This window comes from Bos grunniens, chromosome 16, assembly GCF_055505025.1.
Source record: "Bos grunniens cultivar Pamir isolate PY7600 chromosome 16, Bosgru_T2T1.0, whole genome shotgun sequence".
NCBI classification, from domain to species: domain Eukaryota; kingdom Metazoa; phylum Chordata; class Mammalia; order Artiodactyla; family Bovidae; genus Bos; species Bos grunniens.
In genome coordinates, this window is record NC_141180.1 from 24,711,420 (window position 1) to 24,738,118 (window position 26,699).

General features: G+C 46.8%; 1 protein-coding gene across 2 annotated transcripts in view; it reads right to left on the reverse strand.

Annotated features, from left to right (window-relative positions):
* Window positions 1-25,446, reverse strand: part of TNN (tenascin N) — a 72,910-nt gene extending 47,464 nt beyond the window's left edge. Inside the window, exons 1-7 of one of the 2 annotated variants that reach the window (XM_086342442.1) lie at window positions 25,315-25,446; window positions 17,804-17,896; window positions 13,293-13,733; window positions 11,468-11,842; window positions 9,893-10,156; window positions 5,347-5,532; window positions 3,966-4,055 (exon numbers count right to left, since the gene is read on the reverse strand). In XM_086342442.1, the coding sequence (XP_086198568.1) occupies window positions 3,966-4,055; window positions 5,347-5,532; window positions 9,893-10,156; window positions 11,468-11,842; window positions 13,293-13,698 (1,321 nt within the window). In that variant the 5' untranslated portion in view covers window positions 13,699-13,733; window positions 17,804-17,896; window positions 25,315-25,446. The remainder of the gene's footprint in view (window positions 1-3,965; window positions 4,056-5,346; window positions 5,533-9,892; window positions 10,157-11,467; window positions 11,843-13,292; window positions 13,734-17,803; window positions 17,897-25,314) is intronic. The other variant, XM_086342441.1, reaches the window with a different exon arrangement.
* Between the last annotated feature and the right edge of the window lie 1,253 nt (window positions 25,447-26,699).

Sequence of the window (26,699 nt, forward strand, 5' to 3'; positions counted from 1 at the left end):
TGCGGGTTCGATTCCTAGGTCGAGAAGATCCCCTGGAGGAGGGCATGGCAACCCATTCCAGTATTCTTGCCTGGAGAACCCCATGGACAGAGGAGCTTGGCAGGCTGTGGTCCACAGGGTCGCAAAGAGTCGGACACGACTGAAGTGACTTAGCACACACACACTCAAATAAAGGTGAGCCCCATTTCAGAGAGATCTACAAAACTGGGGATACAGAAAAGGCTAGTGAGGAGTTCTAGCACGTAAGGACAGGTTTTTCTGCTTTATGACAAGATTCCCCCACACGGTTGGGTAGGGTTACAGCTGTCCTGGGTTTATGCAGACACCCTCAACAGCACGGGTCCACACTCCAACCCATGGCCACAGGCTTAGGGACAGCCTTCTCCATTCACAACAGCCACATGTGAGCCACCTAGCTGGCATGTGGAAAATGGCATAGTCAGGGCCTAAAATCTATGGAGACATGGGCTTGAGGGCAGGGACGGGGACAGGGCCTACACTACTGTTCTGAAGGTGAGTTCACTGAAGAGATATGTATAGTACCTCTTCAGTAGAGCTATAGTAGCTATGTTTTCTCAGGTCTCCTCCACTGCTGTTCATTGTGGCAATAAAATTATTCAAAAGATATCATATGTAGAGAATGTGCTCACAGAGATCAATCCATCTTCCTGCTGTCCTCGTCTAACTTTGCTTCTGGAAAGCAACTCTAAACTCAAATGTCATTCACTACTTTACTCTGAATCTCCTAAACTTTGTAGGCCTCAACAGTCTCATCTGTAAAATGGGAATAACAATGCTTGCAATGTTAGTAGAAGGACCAAAGATAATGTTCATGAAGCCTCTCGGTACCTAGAACACAGTGGGGCCTCAAAGGCTAGAGATTCTCATTATTTTTCAGCTACAAGGTGTAGGTGTGAGGTGGCTGTGAGAGACAGGAGTTCCGAATGATACGGGAGCTCATCTTGAAACAAAAAGGAGCTAGAGAAGGAAAGTTTTAGGGGCTGGGCCATTTCAAATGAAGCACTGTGTTTGGGAAGCAATGACAAGTGAAAAGGATAGTAAGAGTTGCCAAAACTTATTTCAGAGCATAGTCTCAGGGGAAAAGTTCTGAGAAAATTGTTAACAAGTGAATACGCTAGACCGTATGTTCTAATGTGCCTGGGAACACGTGAGATTATGAAAAAGCAAGGGGTCCTTTGTTTCAGACTCACTATGGAAAGGCATGAATTACAGACGTTATTACAAAATTATAAACATAAAAAAGTAAGAGAAGGAATTTGAAACTCATGCAGTCCAACTTTCTATGTTACAGATGGAGCGTCACCTCTCCTGGTCTGAGGGGCCTGCCTCTCTGGTCATCTGATGTGATGCAGTTGTGAGGGTCTGATGGGGAAGTTTGGGAACACTTCTCCCTGGAGACACTGGCCTGGCTGATGTGTGCTTCTCCAGAAGCTAACCTGGTCCTGAGGTTTTTAGAAGTGCTTTTCAGTGCACTTTGAGCATGTTAACAGGGTAAGATTTTTCAGTCAACACTTTCTCTTCCATGGTCTGAGTTCCGCTGAGTGATTCATTAAATGAAAAATATTTGAACTGTGCCAGCTCCACCCTGTACATGCATATGCCATTCTTATATTCCAGTGTGTTTTTCCATCGCACGGAATGCAAAACATCTGGAGAAAAGAGAGATTCTTCCCCTCCCTCTTAAATTAACTAACAGTCTAGCCAGGTGTGAGAGTGTTTCCTGACCTTAGAAATTATTGTGTCTTTTTTGGTCATGTTAATAAGGCACATAATACAAATTTATTTGCAATCCAATAAAATATCCCATTCTGCTTTTAGAATATAATAAGCAATAAAAATATTTCTTGAACACTCATGTTCTAGCTAGGATAATACACTTGAAAGTTTAATTGGCAATTCAAGGCCATTTGTAATTAAATGCTCTAGAAATCCAAGGGCAAAAATGGTTGCCATTTAACATGGTCCTAGAAGGCCTCAGTGGAGCGGCCAGTGTAGGGGCTGACCCTGGAGGGATGTGTGATGTTACTGCTGTGAGCCCTTGAAGGTCAGGGACCAGGGCTCGTCGTCTATATATCTAAAGGAACCATGTCTCTAGGACCCAATGATACTTGGCAATTAATGCTCGTTGAACTGACTTAATTGACAGCTAGAGATAACAGTAGAGAATTTTCCAGGCAGGGGTAACAACATGAACAAACCCACGAGGTAGAGAGAAGTCTTCTGTGTTAGGGAACCCCAAGAAGAGTCCAGTTGCAGGAAGGCTTCCTGGTGGGAAATTCTGGGCACGACAGTGGCCCAGGCTGGATGGGCCCACAAAAGCCAAGATAAAAGGACTCTATCTTACCCAAGACAATGAGAAGTCACAGAATTTTTTTAGTCAGGGAGTAAAGAGTATGAAAATTAACCAGAAATTCCCTGGTGGCTCAGACGATAGAGAATCTGCCTGCAGTGCCGGAGACCCAGGTTCAATCTCTGGGTCATGAAGATCCCTTGGAGAAGGGAAGGACAGCCCACTCCAGTATTCATGTCTGGAGAATTCCACGGACAGAGGAGCCTGGTGGGCTACAGTCCATGGGGTCACAAAAGACACGACTGAATGACAGAAACTTTCAATTTCACAATGAACAGGGAAATAAATGTAGGTGCCCTTTTAGTTTTGCGTTCACCAAAGTGGACATCCGGGGTTCCAGACCCAGCCCTGTCACTTCCAAGCTGGGCAATCTTAAGCTTAATTTCTCTAAGCCTCAGCTGTCTCATATGTGACTTAGAAATAATAATAAGACCTACCACACAGGATCATAATCAGAACTAAATGAGATAATTCATGAGCAGTGCATAGTTAGTATAATGCCTGGGGCATGGTAAGCTCTCAATTAATTCACAGCTAAAAAAAAATCCTCTAGAATCAAGGAAAGACCTGCCATTTTCCAGCTCACTGATGGTGATTCACTAGTCCACCGTTCATGCAGGCTGTACAGTATACACTGTATGGTTAAAAATTAATGTATATTTTATTCTTTATGATTGCCCAACTATATAATTCTTTCACATCCCAGCTATGCAATCTGTTAGGCAACTGAAACAGTGAATTCAATTCTTGCACCATCTCACTCTTATTCTCACCACCCCAACCAGCTACTGCCAGGACTGAATTGAAAAGAACTACAAAACTTTTCAAGAAAGTCTCCAATTCAAATATCCCTTCTTTGCCGGCTCCAAGGATTAGCCTTTACCCAGCGGCATCAAGCTCACAGCCTCCCAACGTGACTTGGCAGGAGCACAGAGTGTTTGCACGAGGCTCACAATTCAATACGGGCTCAAGCACTGTCTAAAAACTAAAAATTACATAGGACATCTTGCATATAAAACTACCATGATTTCAAATTCTTTTCTGATTAATAAATTACAAACTTACTGTCAAATATTACTGATTCAGAGCAACATTTGTCATCATATATTTTCTTAATCCACAGATGCTAAATCTATTGCTACTCCCCTGCGAAAGTCTTTAATATCTCTTGACATTTTAAAGCAAACTCCCTGAGTGTGTTTGTCATGAAAAAACACCGAAATGACAAGCAAAAAGTTATAAATCACCTGTCTTGGGTACTGTGGAGCCGTGTGCCTAAGTCCAAGATAATAAATGCCTTGGAAAGAAGTCAGTGATTGAAGCTATTAAAATAAGCAGAAAGGTGTTGGAAACGGCCTATCCCCTTGACTCCAAGAGCCAGGTGGAGATTTTCAACAGCAAGAAAAATGTGAGATAGAACAAGTTTGCTTCCCCTCTCCTGCCCCGCGCCCCTCCGCCAGAAATGTCAGTACACAGAGAGACTGGCTGTCTCTATACACAGAAGTATAGAGTTTTTATCCAAAGAGGAGTCAGCCAAGAATATAGCAGAATGAGAGCACAGGATGCATTCACAGTGCCTCCACGCGGTTCTTACCTGTCCTGCCATTCAGAAGAATCGGCTTGCCCTCGAGGTCTCCCCTCATGGGGATGACTGTGATCTTATATTCCGTCCCCGGCTGCAGACCTGGAAACAAGCAGCCAGTGCCGGGTTGAGAACGGGCTCTGGACCCTGGAGCCCCGGCACTGCTCTTCCGGGGATTCGGCAGGGCGAAGGGTGAGGCTGTGCGTCTCCCCTCAAGACTACAATCTACCTAAGGCAGCTAAAGAGCTGCAGGACCAGTGGAACACGAGGCATCACTGAGGAGCTTACGGGCCAGATGGATGAGATGAATCTGATGAGGCTCTGGTTTCTTCCTTGGGCCATTGAGCACACATTTCCCAACTGTATTTATAGCCCAAATGTTTTTCTGCTCCCGACAATCATTTTCCCTTAAAAGTTTCTTTCCTTCCTATTGTAATAATTCACTTAACTTCTTCCTCTTTATTTTCTTTTTGTCTTCACTCTACTTGGCCTTTTCTGTTTCTTTTTTGTTCTTAATTTTTGTTGTTTCTCTGTAGCCGCCACCTGAATGCTTGTTCCTTGTGGCACAAAAATTCAGACTTTGGTGACAAAATGCAGGCAAATGGTAGCATGTATGAGGCACAAAACATTGAGAACCCCAAGATGACCTCTCAAGACAGAAATCAGAGGGTGGAGGGCAGGACAAAGCCCCAGAGGAGGACATACCAAGGAGCTGGTAAACCTCAGGGCCCCTCACTTGCACCAGCCCCTTCCAAGGCCATGTGCGCGGGCATTCATGCTTATGTGTTACTTTTCTTAAAGAGGGTCCTGAAAACTGTGCAAGCCTCAGGTGCCACAAAACATTACCCAGCCCTGCGTGGCCCCGTTGTGTTTGCAGCCATCTGATTTCCTGTCTTCCAGTATTTGCTCAGTCACCTGGGATGAGGAATGCCCCACTCCTGGCCGCCTAGCTCAACTCCTTCCACATATGATGCTGAACAAACCAAGTTCAACCAATTTCTCAGTGTCTCTCTCTCTCCCACACCACACACACACACACACACACACACACACACACTCCGTTCTTCCAAAAAGAAAGCCTGTCTGCCAACAAATCCCCTCTGAGACACAGAGGCTTCCAAGGGGTTATCTGACTTGGAAGAACATTTCAGATGTGTAATCTGCGACCCGGGTGCTCCAAGATCCTGGAGTCAGCCCTGGGATGCTGGAGCAGAGTCTTCAGGCCCCTCAGAGTGGGCTCACCTCTGTGAGCTCCTGGAGTCAGGGTTCAGGTGATTCTCGAGGCCTCAGAATCCTCTGTGCACAGCGCTGCAGCTGCTGGTCCCCACTGCTCACACCGTCCCCACCTCAGCATCCACACCAAGCATCTCACATCCCCAGTGCTGGCTCTTACCCGTGATGTCGTATCGGCTCTTGGGGTCACCGCTCTTGGGCACGGTGACCTCGGCCACCTCCTGCCCTGTCAGGGGGCCATACTGCAACTTGTAGTAGTCCACCTCGGTCAGGGGGTTCTCCCATTCCACGTCAAGGGAGTTCTCAGTCTCATCCGTCACCCAGGCAGTGCCAGGCACAGCAAGATCTAGTGCAGGGGTCAGGGAGGGCAAGAGAAAGCGGTAAAGACCAGGGCCCCCTGTCTGTAACAGGCCGTTGGCTACCAGGTCAGCTCCCATTCTTGACACTCTGAATGGAGGCTGCAGCCCCAGGACATGTCCTTAAAATGTGTTCTAGAACTTCCAAAGCAGCACATAACTGTTGGTTTTCACACTGTCTATGGAGGACAGACTTTCTTCCAGGAAAACTTCTTCCCTATCCTAGCCCATCAGATGCCAAGCAACCCTCCCCGTCCACATTGCCATGGCCAAGCCCCGAACCTCAACTCCGAGGCCAGCTGTCAACATTCTCGGCGTTGGGGGCAGTCACACTGCTCTGAACCAAACATTCACTCTTTAGCTCTTCAGAGATGCAGCCCCATGACAAGACTCTCAAGGCCATGTAGAGTTTGGGAAATATATTTCAAATTTCTTGGAATGCAACACTGGTAATACAACCAGCTCCTTCCTTGTCTCCCAAATTACAGTTGCTTCCCCTTCCTCAAATTCTCCTGTAAGATTTACCCCTAGGCAAAACTGTAAAGTAGCAGAATTTTAGCTTGGTCCTTTGAAGGATTCTTCCTGCACCTTCTACCAAATTTTAGCACCTCTCCCAGATACCTGATATCCTCAGCAGCTCTACCAATTGATCCCGTGAAGGAAGAAAGTAACTGTGCATAGTTCTTCATGCCCTGCTGGCTCAGTCAGTAAAGAATCCGCCTGCAATGCAGGAGTTCGGTTGTTAAGTTGTGTCTGACTCTTTGCAACTCCATGGACTATAGCCCATCAGGCTCCTCTGTCCATGGGATTTTCCAGGCAAGAATACAGAGTGGATGGCCATTTCCTTCTCCAGTGCAATGCAGGAGACTGGAGTTCAATCCCTGGGTTGGGAAGATCCCCTGGAGAAGGAAATAGGACACCCACTCCAGTATTCTTGCCTGGGAAATTCCATGGACAGAGGAGCTAAGCAGGTTACAGTCCATGGGGTTGCAAGAGTTGGACACGACTGAGGAACTAAACCATACTACTGCCACACGAAGTATTAATGGCTAAATGTTCACCCATCCACTCAAAAGAAAATGAAAATATGATGCCTGTTACCAAGGAACGGATTGCTGGTGTGGCTCTGTGGGAAGGACTTTTGGGTGCTGGTGTTGGAGAGGGGTCTGGGGTCTCTGGGAGTGCTTTGAATTCCAATGGCCACATCCCAGGCCAGTGTCAGCTGGCCTGAAGTTTGGAACAGGAAAGCCAAGCCCTAGACTCTCAGCCTCACCCCTCTCCTCACCTCCTATGCCTTGGTTCTGAAGGTGTTCCCAGGAGGCTGACTAACCCCTTGTCAAGGACAAAGAACAGAGAATTTGTGCATCGGTCAAGGGGCAAAATCTCAAGGCCTGTGGCTCTAAGTGTTTCTGAATCTCTCTGTTACGGATAAAGAGCCTTTTCCCTGAAGCACTCCCTCTCAAGCTCTGCCTTTCACCTGCCAGCCTCCAGGTTCTTCCCTCAAAGATGGCAATTCTTTGAGGGAACAACAGGTCAAGAGGTGAATAATGAAAAGACCCAAGGGTTACAGAAGGGGCACCACGTGGCTCACAAGTGAAAAAGCAGGAACTTCATGAAAGAGCGCAAGGTGAGCATGGGGATAAGTGTCTCTCAGGCTGAGGTTCCCCAGAGGAACAAACCAGAAAGGGTTTCACTTGAATTGGATTAGACGACTTTGCAGGATTAGTCGTCTTTGCAGGAGTTTACAAGTCCCCAGGGCAAGAGACCAGGAGGGGTTGCTAAGACTTTCAGAACTGTCAGAGCAGATGTCTCTGCTCTTCACTGAGAGACTGTGGGCACTGTCCTGGCTGAAGACAGGGGCAGTCAGACAAAAACAGAAAGAGAAAAGCAGCCCAACAGCAGGGGGCTGGCTTGACTCTCACAGGTGGGCCTCTGTGCTCTCCCATTGAACATACACAATTTCACAGGGACTTCCCTGGTGGTTCAGTGGGTAAAACTGCGCTCCCAATGCAGGGGCCCAGGTTCCATCCCTTGTCAGGAAACTAGATCCCACATGCATGCCACAACGAAGATCCTTTAGTGCCACAACCAAGACTGGGAGCAGCCTAAATAAATAAAATCCAGTTCACAGGACATCAGCAGCAGACAAAGTAAGACGAAACAAGACCATTCCAAGATCACGTCCACACATAGGCCAAACATGAACATTGTCCAAATCACAAAAATGACTAAACACCCTCCCTTCTGACTAATATGAGTGACTATTCCCCCTCCCTTTTTTTAAACCAATGACAGCTTTAGTCTCCCTCTAGTCTGCCCTCTTTCTAGATAAGATTCACGAAGATACCAATCACAGGATTATCCCCAGTTCATGACAATATGCAATCGAAAGTAAATCCCTGCTTCCCTAACCCTTCTCTCAGATCACCGAATACAAGCCCAAATCCTACCCCAGACCCCTCAAACGCTGTCTTCCTGAGACACCCACGGTCCCTCGTTGTGTGTACTTCTGTGAGGCAACAGTCAATAAACCCAACTTGTTCAACTACAGGGGTGTTCTGAGAGGTCTTTGGCTACAGGGCATTGACGATGGCAATCACAAACTGTCCTCCCAAAGAGGATAAGTCCTTCACGCTCTTTCAAACACTGAGCTACCCCTACCCTTTTCTATTCTTACCACCAAAATGGACAGGCAGCCAGATATTTCTGCAAAGACACTGCATTCCAAAGGCCCATCCACCTGGATCTCCCTGGACTTTCCTTGAGAGTTTAGGGGAAAATAGAGGCAGCTCATTTTATCACACCTAGATCAGTGCCTTTTTGTTTTTTTCAAGTCATTCAGTCATGTCCAACTCTTTGCAACCCCATGGACTATGGACCCTAGACTTCATGGAATTCTCCAGGCCAGAATACTGGAGTGGGTAGCCTTTCCCTTCTCCAGGGGATCTTCCCAAACCAGGGATCAAACGCAGGTCTCCCACATTGCAGGCAGATTCTTTACCAGTTGAGCCACAAGGGAAGCCCAGGACAGTGCCTGGCAATGTTCAAGTAAGTGTTCAATAAAGTATGCTGAGAAAAGGAATGAATTTGAACCCTTGAAGATCTAGGCTGTCTCAGGTACTTTCATAGGAATGAATAATTTCTAAAGAATAAGCAGTGATGCTTGTCCTTACAAACATCTTGGTAGCATTTAGTGGTGCCCTAGAGATTCTGTCCCTCCAGATCCATCTGCCTTCCTGTTCTGTATCCCAGATTATGACCTCTATGAAATGTATTAGCTGGGTTCCCTGGCCCTCTGATTTCTGGTCATGTGCAGCCAGTGAGAGTCACCAGAAGACCAGAGGGCAGACAGAGAGTTTGGGCAACTGTTCTCCTTCACTGCCTCCTGATGAGGACACAGTGGACTACCTGTGTTCCTCTACCAAAGGCACTTCAACAGGCAGCCATCTCCTAAAGCTCTTTCTGGGTTCCAGTACCAACTTCCATCCCCTGTCCCTTCAGACTGGGGTGGATCCCCACTGACGCTAGTCCTGGAGTATTTCATCATCCAAACCCTACCTATACCTTTATAAATAACCTCTTCACTAAACTTTCTAAGCTGCCCCATTTGTTCCCTCTCTTTCCTGCTAAGATGAATCTGATACAGGTGGCCTCAGCAGACCCCCAATCATACGAACGTGACCTTGTTCAGAGGCTCAGTGAGGGCATGAGGATGCAGGTGTCCTCCATGGCTGCTTGTACATGGGTGCCAGGGTATGCAGAGAAGACTCTTGAGAGTCCCTTGGACAGCAAGGAGATCAGACCAGTCAATCCTAAAGGAAATCAATCCTGAATATTTGTTGGAAGGGCTGATGCTGAAGCTGAAGCTCCATTACTCCGGCCACCTGATATGAAAAGCTGACTCACTGGAAAAGACCCTGATGCTGGGAAAGATTGAGGGCAGGAGGAGAAGAGGATGGCAGAGGATGAGATGGTTGGATGGCATCATCAAGTCAAGGGACATGAACTTGAGCAAACTCTGGTAGATGGTGAAGGACAGGGAAGCCTGGTGTGCTGCAGTCCATGGGGTTGCTAAGAGTCAGACTCAACTGAGCAACTGATGAATAACAATCTCAGGAAATGGAGAAGAGCCTGTAATTCCCAATCCAGCAGGCTCCATCACTGGCTTGGAGGAGCAGCGCGAGGGGAATAAGAATGGAGACTTTTCCTCAGAACCTAGGATTGCAGCAGCTGTGTTTTACAAACTCCAAACCAGAGTAATGGCCTGAGTAGTAGAAGGGTACTTGTGGGGACAATGGAAGAAGATGTATAGCGCAGGACCTCTCCTGGGAAACCTGGCTGCTTCCTCACCTGTGGTGGCCAGTAAATGCTGTGGGCTGCTGGAAATGTCTTTCTTCACGTTGCGCAGGGTCACAATGTACTTGGTTCCAGGCAGCAAACCAAGGATCTCGTAGCGGTGCTGCTCCTTGGGCACTTTGATCTGCTTCACAGAGAGCTCCTTCCCCAGTGGGTAGTAGCTGAGGAGGTAGTGGTCCACCTGGCTGGAGGGCTCCCAGCTCACCAGCAGGGAATCCTCCGTGCTCTTGAGCAGCTGCAGTCCCTGGGGGGCGACCACTGCACACAGAACAGGAACGGGGTGGAGACAGTGAGGGAACAGGGGTGGGGATCCATAGCCAAAACGTATTCCTTGAGCACCTACTTTATATTGGGTTGGCCAAATCATAGTACCTGGACAAACCCAAATGAACTTTATGGCCAATCCACTGCTTAACACTATGAAGGTGGGTGTGGAGGATACACAGCCTGGGTAAGGCACCATGGTGGACCCCCAGAAGTTACTATCTAGTTAGAAGTTAATATTGACCGCTTATGTTGCCAGTGATGCTCCAAGTCTTAGTTCAAAACCATTCAACCTATGCCTTTAGCAGAAGTTAACATTAATCTTCAAACAGTCCAGAGATGAGAAAGAAAGGTACAAAAAAAAGAGAGAGAGAGAAAGAGAGGGAGAGAGAACCAGCTGGGACCAAGATGGTGAATATGACCTCCAACAGACCCTGAGTCTCACTCTACCCTGAATTTCTATAGTGGCATATTAAAGGACATGCCTACCAGCAGCCTTGACTGGGACATTAGGAGTCAAAAAAATGATAAAAAGAGAGTGGCACCCCACTCCTTTGAAAAAGCACTGTTCCTTCTCAGGTAGACTAATGTACACAGCTCCCCATCATTAACTTCACTCCTCCTTCCTTTGTTTTTACTCTTCAAAATTAAATCTCTTGCTAGGTGGGCCAGAATTTGACCTGTGCACTTAGTTCCTGCTTCTCCATTCTTTGACCACTGAATAAAGCTTGTGCTGTAGGGATCTCAGCTTAAGTTTTGTTATTGGCAGCTAGAACTGCAACCCTCCCCCAGCCAGGCAGAGATCCTCAGCAGGGCCAGGGCCGGAGCAGGGTCTACAAGACTTCATTCAGTAACACCTACACACACACACACATACTAGATCACCTAAGACTCCTGCTGCTGCTGCTGCTAAGTCGCTTCAGTTGTGTCCGACTCTGTGCGACCCCAGAGACGGCAGCCCACCAGGCTCCTCTGTCCATGGGATTCTCCAGACAAGAACACTGGAGTGGGTTGCCATTTCCTCCTCCAATGCATAAAAGTGAAAAGTCAAAGTGAAGTCACTCAGTCGTGTCTGACTCTTAGCAACCCCATGGACTGCAGCCTACCAGGCTCCTCCGTCCATGGGATTTTCCAGGCAAGAGTACTGGAGTGGGTTGCCATTGCCTTCTCCCCATGGGATTCTGGAGTAGACTAAATAAAGGTGGGGTGCCCTACTTAGGACAAAATGTAAACTATGGTTAAAGGGTGCCTGGACCATGGGGGCCGGGTCAGAAGAGAGGCAGGCCCAGGCGCATCTCCACTCACCCTGGGCGCAGTCGAGGCCGGTGAAGCCCTCCTCGCAGTAACACTCGCCCGTGTCACAGAAGCCGTGGCCGCTGCAGTCGCCGGGGCAGCGCCACTCGCTGCAGTCCTCCGATATGAAATCCTCATGGCACTGGCAGACGCCACGCACGCATTCGCCGTGCCCGCTGCAGTTCTCAGGGCAGGCGGGGTAGGCGCAGTCGGCGCCCACGTAGGGCGGCTCGCACACGCAGCGGCCATCCACGCAGCGCCCGTGGCCACTGCACGCACCGGGACAGGCGAGCCGCTCGCAGTCGGCGCCCTCCCAGCCATGCTCGCAGTGGCAGCTGCACGTGTCCAGGGAAAAGGTCCCATGGCCACTGCAGTGGCGGCTTAGACCTACCCGAGAGAGAGGGAAACAGTCAGCGGGGCCTGGAGGGCTTGTGAATGGGGAATTTCCATCCCTGGGGACCCTGAGAGCAGACGATTTCAGAATTCTGCAAGACTCCTTCTGTAGAGGAAGGTAGGGTCTGTAAGGGAAGACTAGGAGCCTGCCCTTTCCACCATGGGCCAGACTTGAACCTGCGAAATCTATACTTTATGCCTGAAAAGTCACAGGTACCACCCTAGCCCTTCCCTTTCCATCCCAAGCACTCCTGTGACTTCACTTGGTTCCCCCACCACCAACCCATAAAAGAGGCTAATTATTTAGTACTTTTCTATGAAAGCGCCTTAAATGCTCCAACCTAGGTATCAGTGGGCCAGGTTATACTAAGGGGCAGAGCTCCTGGGGTGGGCAGGAGAGAGTTAGGCTGGGTGGGAGTTTGTCTTGTTTGGAGGAGCTGAACCTAGCAAGTCTGAGTCCTTAGGAAATGAGCTGAAGTTGAAGCCTGAAAGAAAGGTGGACCTGCAGAAGCTATAAAACAGCCCGGTCTCATTATGGGGATAACAGATGGGAGAAGGGTTAACCAGGCTCCCTTCTCTAATCCCAGACAGCAAGAGGCAGTTGGAGGGTGGGCCAGTCCTCCTGGTCTGCTCACCAGCCCCAGCTCCTGATTCCCAGAACATCCTCTTTCCTTCGTAAAAACTTTTGACGTTTGGTCAGAAGTTTGAAATTGCTCAGGGACAATTCTATGCTCTTTTATTGCCATTTTATTCGCCCGCAGCGTCCTCCGTGTCTAGTTCTGCGTCTGGCCTATAGGAGGCGCTCTTAATGGTAGCAATTTCTTCCAGCATTAAAATGTATGCCAAAGTATCACTGATTATTATTCTTTGGAAAATAATATGAGCAGTTTATGTTGAAAAAAAAATGTGATGGAAGTGCTCACTATTTGTAAAGTCAAATTGTAGTACTTCATTACTATCGAACAGTTTGCTGAATAATGGGCCAAGAAATCTTCTGTACATCATCTATAGTTCTCAGAACTAGACTAGCTGATAGAACTCTCCTCAACGGACAGTTGAGGAAATGAGGAATTTGCCCAAAGTCACACAGTGAAGAATGGCAGGACTGAGATTTGAACCCAATCCTGTCTAGCTCCAAGCCGTCAGTCTTCTTTCCTCGTCAACCTGTGGCTTTCCCTTATAAAGGGAAATAGAGGTTGGATCCACGGGTAAACCGGCGCCCAGAAGTAGTCTCTTCTGAAAGCACTGACCCAACAGTCCAGACTCACTTTAAGAGTTGCTGGTCTCTCCCTGCTCAGGCTTGAAGATAACCCCTAGAGCTAGTACCAGATAACATCCCCCTTAGAGAAAACCCAGAGTGAGAGGCAGGGTGCTCACGAGCCTGGCAGAACACCTGAGGTGCTCATTCAGAGTTTGTTGAATGGATACCAGGTGGTGCGCTCACCAGCGGCTCCCGGGCAGCAGCGCTGGGCGCTGCACCGCTCCTTCACCTCCGCCATCTCCTCCTCCAGCTTCTTCACCCGGGCCAGGAGGTCCCGCACGCTGCCTGCCAGCTCACAGTCCTTCTGTGGCGTTTGCAAGCGGATGTTGTGCCTGAAGACGATATTCTGTTCCTCGGTCTCCTCTGGGGCCAGGAGCGAGGTTCCATCACCACGAAGGGGCTGGGGGTCAGCCTCCACCTGGACCAAGGTAGACTTGGGCACGTCGATCTTGTAGGTGTGGCTGACGGTAACCTGTTGCTCCTTCTCGCTGCATCCAGAAGACTCGAGAGTGGCTGGGGCCGAGGTCACCAAGAGCACAGAGCCCAGCAGGAGCACCAGGGGGAAGCAGAACCTCCCCTGGAGACCCATCCTTGGGGAGACGGGGAACTGATGCTCCTGGAAGCCTGCATCCAGAAGAACATGCAAAAGAAAGCCAGGGACATCTGCTGATGGAAATTGGCCTTTTTAATGGATTCTCAGGGTCCACGGGAAGCTGAGAAACCAGCAAAAAAAGTTCATCCTTTATCTCCTGACGGCTCGAATTAGATTATTTTTTTGTTCCTCCTTCATACATTGCACATTCCTGCCTCCTGCTTTGCTGACACTGTTCCTACTCCCTGGGAGGCCCTCCTCTTCATTTCTAATTCTGTATTTCACCTGCACTTTAATAATAACAAGAACAACTTCTTGAAGTCAGGGCATACTTTGTGCCAAGCTTTGCTCACCCTAATCTATCCTGACAACACTAACAATTGTAGCTGTATGTGGAACACAAGTTGTGTACCAGGCACTATTCTAAACATTCTACATTTATTATTTCATTCAATCATCACAACAACCCTTCATGGAATATATGGTTATCCCCATTTTAGAGATAGGAAAACTGAGGCACAGCTACCTCAAATGACTTGCCCACAGGCACACATGGCTGAGAGTGGCAGAATGTGAACCTGAGAAATCTGACACCAGAGTCCATTCTGGTATAGAGACATCGTGCTGCCTCATGAAGATGAGGAGGCAGAGGCTCATGGGATAGTGTTGACCTGGGTACCACGGCCAGAAAGGGCAGAACCTGTTCTCAGCCACTCAGGCGAGTGTCCCACTCACCACCTCTGCCCACAAGTGAGCAAAAGAGCAGAATTTCTAATCAAAAATAACTTCTCCACAAAGTCTTCTCTCACACCCCCTCCCTCACCTCAGCTGGAAATTAGCTCTCCTTCTGCAGAACATTCAGAGCAGGGTATGTGTCCCTCTGAGCATCTCTTAGCAGTGATTCTTGTCTTGTAATTACTCTTGGATGCAACCTGTATCCACACAAGCCTAAGCCTTTTAAGGCCAGGACCCAGAGCCAAGTCCTCTCAGGGACCGCCCCCAAGACAGGAGCACAGAGCCCCATGCTGAGGGGTTCAGTCAGCCTCCAACTCCTCTGGTGCTCAGGTGATTAGTAAGTCAGGCCACCTGGACCAGAGCTGGCTGTTAGGTTCCACCTCTGCTGCCCACAGAAGGTGTAGACCTCTGGCACCATCTGTGTGCAGGAGGACCCATCTCTCCTGGGACCCCTGGCCCCCATCTGGGATGGCACATTCTTGATCACTAACAAGCCGAGTCAGGGCAGATGCCAAGGACCTGGTTTGTACCTCACATTGACTCACAGGTGCTCAGTCACCAACCAGTACATCTCTCAGTCAAGCTGTCATCCAGAAACCAGTCTGCAGAGCTGCCTCCTGACAATGGACTCCTGTGACCAACTCAAGACTCACAAGCATTTGTACTAGAGACGGGAGAAGTCAGGAAGCCTAATCCTTTCCCGGTGGCTACGTCCCAGGCAAACTCAGGGTCTGCCTCTCTGTGGGCGAGGCAGCTCCTATGTACTGAAAGGACAAATGGAGTGGGTCCTAGGTGTCTATCCCTGCGAGTTCAGTTCAGTTCAGTCGCTCAGTCACGTCTGACTCTTTGCGACCCTATGGACTGCAGCACGCCAGACTTCCCTGTCCATCACCAACTGAGTGTTAGCCTCCTCAGTTGTCAAGTGGGAATAACAGTGGCTGCTGGACTGCATTGTATGTGGAAGGCACTTAGCACCATGCCAGGCACATGTGTGCATGCTCGGGCACTTCAGCTGTGTCTGACTCTCCGTGACCCTACTGAGAGAGCCGATTCCTAGGTAGGCTGATAAGAAGTCTGGGGGTCCCCAAGGAGGAGAAAGGGGTCTGGAGTTCTCGAGGAGGAGAAAAGGACAAACTTTTTTTCTTTAAGCGCAGAACTGATGATTCCACAACAAAAGAATTCATCTTGCTCAAGGATATGTTTTTCCTTAAATTCTGTATATAACAATGTATCCTGCTTGAGGACATGTGTCTCCTTCTTGAGAACCTTCTGGCTAATCCTGTCATCTTAAAATGTATATTTTGGGAGTGGATCTAATAAGACCTTTACAACCTTGAGACATTCTTTTGATTTATTGTAATAACCAGTTAAAAAGTATATAGCTCACTTGCTAAGACTAGCAAGTGGGGCAGTCTCCATCCCCCTTCTGATGTCTATGTCAGAAGCTTTCTCTGTCCCTTGTTATACTTTAATAAAACTCTACTACACAAAAGGTCTTGCGTGATCAAGCCCGGTCCCTGGTCCCGAAGCTAAATCTTCTTCAGAGATCATGAATCCGACATCATTCACCATAAGCTATCACTATGGACTATAGTCCACCAGGCTCCCCTGTCCATAGGGTTTCCCAGGCAAGAATACTGGAGTGGGTTGTCATTCCCTCCTCCAGGGGATCTTCTAGACCTAGAGACGGAACCCACATCTCCTCGGTAGCAGGGGGATTCTTTACCCCCATGAGACACCTGAAAGCCCTGCCAAGCACATAGTAAGGCCTCAGTAATTATTTTGAGGTTTTATTTTTAATCAGCTACTCAGTATGGCTTCCTTTTTTCTCTTATCTCTTTTATTGGGAAGGGTGATATTGAAAAGAATATACAACATAAATTGAATAGTTGGAGAAGGGGACAACAGAGGATGAGATGGCTGGATGGCATCACTGACTCAATGGATGTGAGTCTGAATGAACTCCGGGAGTTGGTGATGGACAAGGAGGCCTGGCGTGCTGCGATTCAGGGGGTCGCAAAGAGTCAGACACGACTGAGTGACTGAACTGAACTGAACTGAACTGAATGAACTGTTATGGGCTTCCCAGTGGCTCAGTGGTAAAGAATCCACCTGCCAATGCAGGAGACACAGGTTTGATCCCTGGGTTGGGAAGATCTCCTGGAGGAGGAAATGGCAACCCACTCCAGTATTCTTGCCTGGAGAATACTATGGACAGAGGAGCCTGACAGGCTACAGTCCTTGTGGTTGCAAAGAGTCAGACATGAGTTAGCGACTGAACACACACACAATGAACTGTTTTAAAGGCAACAGTCGTGGAACCACCATCCAAATTAAGAACTAGAATACCGTGGACCTGGAAGATATTATGCTTAGTGAAATGTCAAACAGAGAAAAATAAATACTCTATGTCTTCACTAATATGTGGAATCTTAAAAATAAATGAATAAATAAAAGAGAAACAGACTCACAGATAGAGAAAATTAGTGGTTATCAAAGAGGAATGAGGTGGGAGAGAGGCAAATGAAGTGAAGTGGATTAAGAGGTACATACTACTAGGTATAAAATAAATGTTACAAGGATATAATGTACAGCAGAGGAAATATAGTCACTATTTTATAACTTCATATGAGGTGTAACTGATGAAATATAAAATTACTACACTGTACACCTGAAACTACTGTAATATTGTTGTCGATTAAAAATTTTTTAAAAAGAACTAGAATACTGCTAATGAAAGTGTTAGTCACTCAATTGTCTCCAACTCTTTATAACCCCATGGACTGTAGCCTGCCAGGCTCCTCTGTCCATGGGATTCTCCAGGCAAGAATACTGGAGTGGGTTGCCATTTCCTTCTCCAGGGGATCTTCCTGATCCAGGGATCGAACCCAGGTCTCCCACATTGCAGGCAGATTCTTTACTGTCTGAGCCACCAGGGAAGCCCTGAGCCACTAGGGAAGCTGCTAGAATCCTAGAAACCCCCATGTGTCCTCATCTGATACTGCCTCTCCTCCACATCAATAGTTGAAATCAGAGGAACACGATCAAAAGAATTGACCTGGGCAGACTACTTCTGGGCAGAAAAAAAGGAAATTCCCTAGTCATTAAGCCAAATTCTAATACTGTATAAAATCTTTAATTCTTAATAGTCACCATTTATTTCGTATCAGAAAGTGGAGGAAATAAATGCTGAAGGACCCTGGCAGAATTGTTATTTAAAAAATAAGAACATTACAACAGTAAATGTTATTTGTCAAGTTGCTGCTACGTGCAAGGCATTGACCAGATGCATTAATCCTCATGTAAGATTGGTGTTATTCTCCTTACCCTGAGTGAAGAACCAGGTGTTGAAAGTAAGCTCACTTACCAGGAGCTGCTCAACCAGTAGGCAAACAGACAGGATTCTCATTTAGGTGTATCTGATTGCAAGCCTGTGCTTGTTCTTCATTGATGCGACATTCTGATACAAATAACGGATGAGTTCAGTATATATCATTTCTATGCAATCCCCTCCTTTGAACAAATGTCCTATATGTTGTACCCAAAGATTGTGCCACCATTGTGAACTAACCAGAACAGCCCCAAAGGAAAGCTCTTCTTCATGTTACCCCTTTGCCACACTCACTCCATCTTGGCTCTTTCTATTAATATTATCCAAAGCATGTATTATTGATAATAGTAATAGCACACCTCTTCTGATCACTTATTACATTCCAGGAACTGGACCCAACAGCTTGCAGAGGTAATGGAATGGTCAGTAAGACATTTCTTGTCATCAGCTTATTTAGACAGTTGGTTAATAAGTCCCCAAACATTTTAGAGAACGCTGTACAACTGGAGAGTTTCTGGAGGTGGGGAATTTGGGGTGAATAAGAGATGAATACAGTACCTGCCCCTTGCCTGGAGGAATTCAGAGATGGGAGTTTTCTTGGAACGGGCTGCATAGCAGACATTAGAGGGAAGCCACAGTGGGAGGGCTTGCACCACAGAGTTTGGGGAGACAAGGTATGTAAGTCCTTCCACAGGTGAAGTTCATGCCACAAAAATGACGCATCTGGGGCCAGAGTTGAGATGCACCCGCCACAGCTCACTCCAGGGGGCGAACTACCAGAGGAGGTGCTCAGAGGGTAGAATGGGGACGGTCTGAAGAAAAGAGGGGGCAGGTGGAACCAGCTCTGGGAGCAGCTGCCTTAACAAGGCGTCTGATAACCAGAGGGAACTATAACAGCCCTTGCTTAGCGAAATGCCTTTTCCCTTCTCTTCTGACCCCCGACCCTGCCTCAGTGAGCAATGTGCTAGTTGGAGTGGGGGAGATGGAAGAAGGAAAGCAACTTACCAGGCCAAATGTGACCCCCCCGCTCCCACCCGCTCACTCATCTTTGGATTCCAACATCACCCTAAACTGAGTGAAAAGAAAAGCTGCAGCTTGGGTGGGAGACCGAGACTCTGATATGGGAGTGGACCTGCCTTTCACAAAAGGGGTTCTCTTCCAAACCCCAAAATGACCAACAGAGCTCTGGAATCTGCTGGAGACCTTTGTCAGAAGATGGAGAAGGTGAGGAGCACCAGTAGAGTGATTTGGAAGGTAGGTGTAGGATAAAAATGACCGTATTTCATCGTTACTGTCTTCCAAAGTTCAGCTGAGTGATAAATCAGTCACACACACATTCTCTGCTTACTTCCCTAGGATGGAAACTGAGGCTCAGAGCCAACAAGCAATGTGCCCCCTGATTGTGCAAGGAAACTGCAAGATCGTAGACTGAAACCCAGGAGCACAGTGTCCACTAACTGAGCCATTAACTTCTGGGCGCTCTGCCATCACCAGTTACCACACAGATGGATCTGAAAAAGCACTTTCTAGGTACAGGCTGCACACCAGTTTCCACTGTCAAATCTCCGCTTCCCAGGCAAAAATAGAGCTAAAAAGGCAGGCTTCGGACCTCTCTGCCCACTGCTGTTATCCAACTACCCCCCTACCCCCAGCCCATGGCTTGCTATTCTCCAAAATATAAATGGAGTACAGATGGTTTTCTGAAGAAGTTCTGAACAAACGCAAAAAAATCCATGGACTCTTGTCATAAACCTCAGCAGGACTGGGCATAGCCCACCCAGTCTCTCCATGTTTGTCTTTGAAGCCTGGAATAGGGGAAATCCCAGAAGCCCTTGTAGGAGTGTTCACTGTCACCCATCCCTCCAAGTTGTAGCAAGATGTCCTTGCTAATTACAGCCTCTTGGATGCCACACGTTGAGGTCAGATTTTCCTGCTGCTGCTGCTGCTAAGTCACTTCAGTTGTGTCTGACTCTGTGTGGCCCCATGGACTGCAGCCCACCAGGCCCCTCCATCCATGGGATTTTCCAGGCAAGAGTACTGGAGTGGGTTGCCATTGCCGTTTCAGCAGATTTTCCTAGGCAGGGGTATTTCTCGAAAGATGATGAGAATGGCGGAGTCCTCAACCTAGCTCTTCTGTCAAGGGTAATGGGCGGGAGGAGATGCCTTCTGGCTCTCTCTCCGACACGTGGCAGGGGGCTCAGGGGAAGAAGGGGATGACTTCACCCACTCTTTTATGAACGGTGACCACAGACAGAGCTCTGTGAGGACAGGGAGGAGACAGCGAGGGCAGTACACGTCACCCGGAAAAATGCAGGGCAAGATTCTGAATGGGGATGATTATCCTATGGGGAACAGTTTTCCGTGGAGAGAAGAGTAACTGCTGTAGGAATATATCGGCAAAGGCTGTAGGAGCGCCGGGAAAACGCACGCAGGAAACCAGGCGTCCTCGAGGATTAGTTTCATTGACTGACGTGCATGTGGTGCATGCTAAGTCACTTCAGTCATGTCTTTGTAAATCTATGGACTGTCGCCCACCAGGCTCCTCTGTCCATGGGGATTCTCCAGGCAAGAATACTGGAGTGGCTCCAGGGGAAATCTGTCCCAACCCAAGGATCGAACCCGAATCTCTTGCATCTCCTGCATTGGCAGGAGGTTTGTTACCACTAGTGCCAGCTGGGAAGCCCCTCATTGACTGAACCTTTATTTAATTCTGACTTCAGGAGGGGCGGTGGGTGATGGGGAGAAATAGGAGCCATGTGCATTAAAACTCAGGACAAATGCTGCCTCCTATTGCTGTTCTGAGAAAGGTTCTTTGAGGTGTATCCTGCTGACGATGAACTGGATGGATGTTCCCCCTAGTTCAGCCCTGAGGCTGAACTGATGTCACTGGGCTCTACATTTATGTTTTATTTCATTCTCTTTTGGCAGCCACATCTACCCCTGTGGCTTTCATTTCCAACTAAACACTGAGAGCTCCCCGATCTATATGTGAATTCCTACCTGAGACATCCCTGTAAGCTCAGGGATGACAGTGGCCGTGACTGTTGAATTTCTCCATATTCACAGCCTTAAACCACAGTCCTGGCCAAAGTAATATTTTGTGTAAATAAGAATAGCCACTGGGTTTCTGCTGGTGTGTTTTTGCTTGTGTGTTTATTAGATGATGGGTACTGTGTCACATGCTTAATAATGAGACAGGATTCTCATTTAATCCTCAAAATCCTGGTAGTCAATTGATGTCATTCTTTGTTACAGGTGCTCAGAGAGGTTAAGTAAGTTGCCTAAGGTCACACAGCTAATAAGAAGCAAGTGTATTAGTCGCTCAGTCGTGTCTGACTCTTTAGCGACACCGTGGACTGAAGTCCACCAGGCTCCTCTGTCCATGGGATTTCCCAGGCAAGAAGCCTGGAGTGGGTTGCCATTTCCTTCTCCAGGGGATCTTCCCAACCCAGAAATTGAACCCAGGTCTCCTGCATTGTAGGTGGATTCTTTACCATCTGAGCTAAGGAATATATCCCAAGCTGGGATCAAGACCAGGTCTGTCCACTCCCCATATCCTTGTTCTTCATTTCTCTGCTATAATTATTGCATCAAATGGAAAAAATCCAATAAGATTACTACATGTGAAAAAGAGACCAAATGTCCGCCTTCCTGAAATGTTTCAGAGAGGGATTCTCCAAAATAAAGGAAGCCCAAGGCATACCGAGTGCTCAGTTAAACACAAACTTTTTCTGAGCAGTACCAAAGATAAACCCCTGGAAAGAGAAATTATTGTTTGTCCCATAAAGAGGTTAAATTCTGGTCAGTTATCTTGAGAGGCTGGAAAGCTCTCTTCCTAGGAGACACAAAGCACACCAAGACGTCTGTCTGTAGGGGTAATTATCAACCAAGTCTTTGGCCAGAGGAGAAGGATGGACTGTAATCCCAGATAGTCCTCTCCAATCCTAGGGCTGGTGGTCTTTATGTCACTTCATTTTCTCCAAAGAAGGGCAGGAATAAAATATACTACTTAGATCAAAGAGAGTAGTGGCCAATTTCTTAGCTACCATTACAGATCTATTTAAATTTAGGGCTTTCTCTGGTTCCCTTATTACCTCATCTTGCCCTTACAGTTAACCACAGCAAATAAGAGCACTGCTTTGGGTTTTAGAAAAGCTGTATTATCTTGGATTTCAGGGTGGAATCACTTCAAAAGATATTCTGTCCCCAAATGAAAGGGTGAACATCACTGAGCTAGGAAGGAAAGTGAAGGAGGTGGGTAGCTAGGGATGTCGCGATGTCACAAAAGTTCCCTGGAAAATTTACTCCTCTCCCAAACTCCCTCTGGCATATTCACCAGTGATCTGTTAACTCAGGGTCTTTTAACTCTAAAGACCCTGAGTGACTCGAGGGTCTTTTAAGTCAAACATTCAGTCTAGGAGAACAAGTTCTCATGCAACTGAGTACTTGCCGTGGCTCAACTCACCCTGGCCTGGAAACCTTATGTAAGGAGTTTCACCTTTGTATCTTTTTCTCCTGCAGGTTGCAAACACCTATGATACACAAGGCCTTCCCTGGTGGCTCAGTCGTAAAGAATTCTCCTGCCAAAGCAGGAGACGTGGGTTCACTTCCTGGGTCAGGAAGATCCCCTAGAGAAGAAAATGACAAGACACTTCAGTATTCTTGCCTGGGAAATGCCATGGACAGAGGAGCCTGGTGGACTGAGATCCATGGGGTTGCAAAAGAGTCAGACATGACTTAGCAACTAAACAACAACAAATGATGCCCAAGGTCATACTGTTTCCATCTGGGTCACTCTTTAGACAAACCAAGTGTATATGAGCACTTTCATTTCTAGTCTTTGTGACGTTGAACTCTGCACAGCCATTCTCCATAGGACATGAGTCAGCAAGTTGTGAGTGAGGATGAAAAATTGATTTTATGTGATAAGGCTTAATACGGTCACATTTCAGACCTCAGTTCCCTCAACTCAACCACTCTGCTAGTTCAGTGGAATACACCCAGTGAGTGGCCAAGAAATCCTTGTGAAGACCTCACACTGCCATGCAATACCCCTTCTCACAAAGAACTCTATCAAGTCTGCCTATGTGCCATAGGCTGGAAAAGATAAAGGATGGCATTCCTGACCCAGCCTCAGCACTCAATCACTTTTTCTTAGATTGCTCGTGTGATTGTTTTGTTCTATCAACTGAATCTCTCTTTAACATTTTTTTTTTTACTTGATTGCATCAGGTCTTAGGGCACTCAAGATATTCATTACATCATAAATCTTTCACTGCGGTGCATAGGCTCAGGAGTTGTGGCACACAGACTTAGTTGCCCCAAGGCATGTGGAATCTTAGTTCCCTAACCAGGGATTGAAGCTAGGTCTTACGCGTTACAAGGCAGATTCTTAAACTCTGGACCACCAGGGAAGTCTCTATCAACTGAATCTTAATCCACCCTGCAAAGACTCACATGGGTGATGAGAAAGTGGCTACCATTTTCTAAGCACTTATTATGTGCCAGCCTCTATACTAAGAATGTTTAGAAGCTCCAACAAAGATATTTGTTTATCCCCCAGGAAGGTCACACACACACAAAAAGACCTTCATTTTGCTTTCAAGGGAACGCACAGGCTCATGCATGAGGAGAAGACAAAATGGGCACAAGGGCAAAAATTCAGAGACCTCGAACCACATCAAACCAAACACCCAGGCTCCAGAATGACTAAATATTACTTTATACAAAATTAACCTTATTCCCTATGGCCCTGAGGGCGTCTGATGAGAAACTATACTTGCAGCTGAATGATAAGGAAGAGAGACACGTCATGAAAAAGTTGCAATTCCTTTCTTTAGTTTAGCATGTGGTTTTCCACATATTGAAATAACTTGAAAGCTCCAGCCTTCTATCGAAGAGGAGAGGCCTTTCCTTGTTAATTTCCAAGGATTTGCACTGCTCCACCCACACTCACTGGATCTCTCTTTGAGACCAACAGCACATATTCAGATGGTGGCTGGTTGTCATTAACAGTGAGTCTACTGTGCTGAAACCCAGAAAAGCCCCTGAAATCTCAGATCTGAGATCTCAGCTTCATCGGCTCGCATTCTGGTGACTCCAGATACTGCTACAGAACCTCAACCATGATCTCATGTCTGTATCCAGACCTTATAGGAGCCAAGGCTCTGGAATGAGCACTGGGTGGACAAGAGTTTCCACTGGGTCTGGGCATGATTTCCTCTGGCATCTTCTTGGGAACAGACCTCAGTCTACCCTTCATTTCAAACCACAGACGAGGACTGGGATGGAAACCAGAAGCCACAAGATGATTTCAAGTCATGCTGTCCTATTTTCTCTCTTCCAGGAGTCAACTACAGCCCACAAACTTGGGGACATAGCAGGATTCAGAATTGCATGAAAGAATGTCAGGTGGTTTTTTCCCTCCTCCCTGGGAAAATAATACTGATGCTAGTACTCTTTATTCCTTCCTAAGTTCCTTCTCCCAACACTCTCGCCTTGATTCTGAGTCTCCAACAAATGTCCAAATGCCAAAAAACACTGAGTTTTTTCCATGTAGTCTCTGTGCTCAGCCAGCCACCAATCTATAGTCTTGGCTGAGCAGGTGTCACCCGATACCTTAGTAATACTTCAGCTTCTCCAAGAACCAGTGGACTTTGGGCACTGTGGTTAACCTATGTCCAGATTTGGGCAGTTTCTCATTTTTATGTTAGGACTTGTTCTTTTCTTAATGCTTATATAGGCAACTCAGTTTTGTGCTTTTAAATGTTTGTTCTCACTCATTCTTTCTCTCTCCTTCTCCTAGCTCTCTCCCAAACATAAAAATAGATAAATAGATACGTAAATGAAAACATCTCCCAAAACTAACCCACAACATTATTCCTTGAACAGTTTCAAAATGTTTCCTTTGTGGCATTATGGGTAATAGCATTAAGATTTTGAGAAAAGACATTGTCCTCTTACAATAAGAATCAAAACTGATCAAATTAAATATTTGAATAAACTTCAAAGCTCTTCAGGTTCATTCACAAACATCATCTTTATTGGAATATACAAAATCCAGAAAAGAAAAAAGTTATAATAGTTTCCTGATCACAACTAAAATGAAAGCTCCATTTTAGAATTTTTAAAAGTGAAATATAGCAGATAAATTACAAAAACAGAGAAGTCTTTGACATTGTAAAGCCAACAAAAAAATAGAGATGAGAACCTGCTAGACTTAAAAGAAACATTAATATAAAAATCTATTATTCCATGTGGAAATTTCCCTACAATACAGACTGTATCTGGCCAGGTAAGAAGATTGTGCTTAGCTCAGTTGGGGAATCAAGTATACCATTGGTTAGGAACATGTTACTCAGGTCCTGGGAAATATTATTAGGAAATAGTATTTCCTAATTGGAAATAAATATCACCTCATGGAGTTGACAGGAGACCAATTACTCTGCCTGGATATTCAGGATCGGGAAGTGAAGCCCATGAATTCATTCGCACCTGGCCACCATCCTCCCCCTACAGGTAGGATCTTCAGAGACTGGTGCTCTTACCTTGGATGCTGTGGGGTACCACTTCCAATACTTCTGCTACCTGGAAGCCGGGCCTCTGGGGCTGCAGACCTTGGTGCTTGTCTATCCCTCGCTCTCTAATTCCCTCAGCTGTCCTCTCTGGGTTTAAATCCCATCCAGGCCAGGGGAGGAGCCAAGAGGGACTCTTGGGTGTTCCCTTCTCTTCCCAGCAAAAACTCAGTTAAGAGATAATGAACAAGTCTTTCTTATTCTAACCAGGAAAGGAAAAAATATATACAAAATTTCCCCTCTTTGTTTTTACTTCAGTTACACAGCAGCTAAAAATACTGGAGGCTGTTTCCATTTAAGTAGGTCCAGAATAAGGTTATTAAAAGAGTTTGCATGTCTCCTGGCCAAGAGCGGGGTCTCAGGGTTTGAAAGTGCATTCAGCGAGTCTCTCTTTTTTTGCTGTTTCAGGCACTCTGGGATTTATTGCCTACCATTTTTAAAATAGGAGAAGACCTCAAGCATAGAAAGAAACAAGTGGAGACCTCAGGGACAGAACCTCTGTGACTCCCTCCCCCTCTCCCTCCATCGACTCACAGCTGGGAGTGGTGGGTTTCTGAGGACACCTGAGAGCAATAGCAGACCCAGAGGGTCCACTTCACAGCCCATTCTGACCCCCAGCCCTTCCCAGAGGCCTCCCGCTCACCAGCACTGAAGACCCCCATCACCAGGAAGGCACAGTGGTGCCCTTTCATCTACCCTTACCCTTTTGCCATCGGATGGCCAGGCCTTTACCCTTTCTATGAACCAGCTATTCCAATAGGTCACAGCCCTACCCTCCACCCCTCTCCTGCCCTGCTTGAGGTGGATTCTGGAGCACATATCTACAACATAATGGAACGAGCCCACATGTTTTAGTTCAGCTCCATAGTCATCAAATGTTGTTGGAGAGAGAGCAGGAGAAGGAAGAGGACAGAAGAGATGTGGGATCAGGGAGCTGCTCTCAGAAGTGTGAAGGTGTGCCCAGAGCCAGACTGAGTGTATCCGAAGCTTGTGTCTGCTACTGGCAGATGAACTTTGACTTAACCTCTTCCTGCCTCTGCTTATTTATCTCTAAACAAGAATAATGTGATTATGGTGAAGAGTAAATGAGTTGATACATGTAAAGAATTTTGACTAATCCCAGGGATACAATGGTGGTTCAATAACTGTTGGCTTCAGGGGAGGGAGGAAGGGATAAATTAGGAATTTGTGATTAACAGATACAGGCAACTATTTATAAAATAGATAAACAACAAGGACCTACTACATAGCACAGGAACTGTATTCAAAATCTTGTAATAACCTTGTAATGGAAAAGAACCTGAAAAACAATATGCGTGTGTGTGTGTGTGTGTGTGTGTGTGTGTGTATTTTTGACT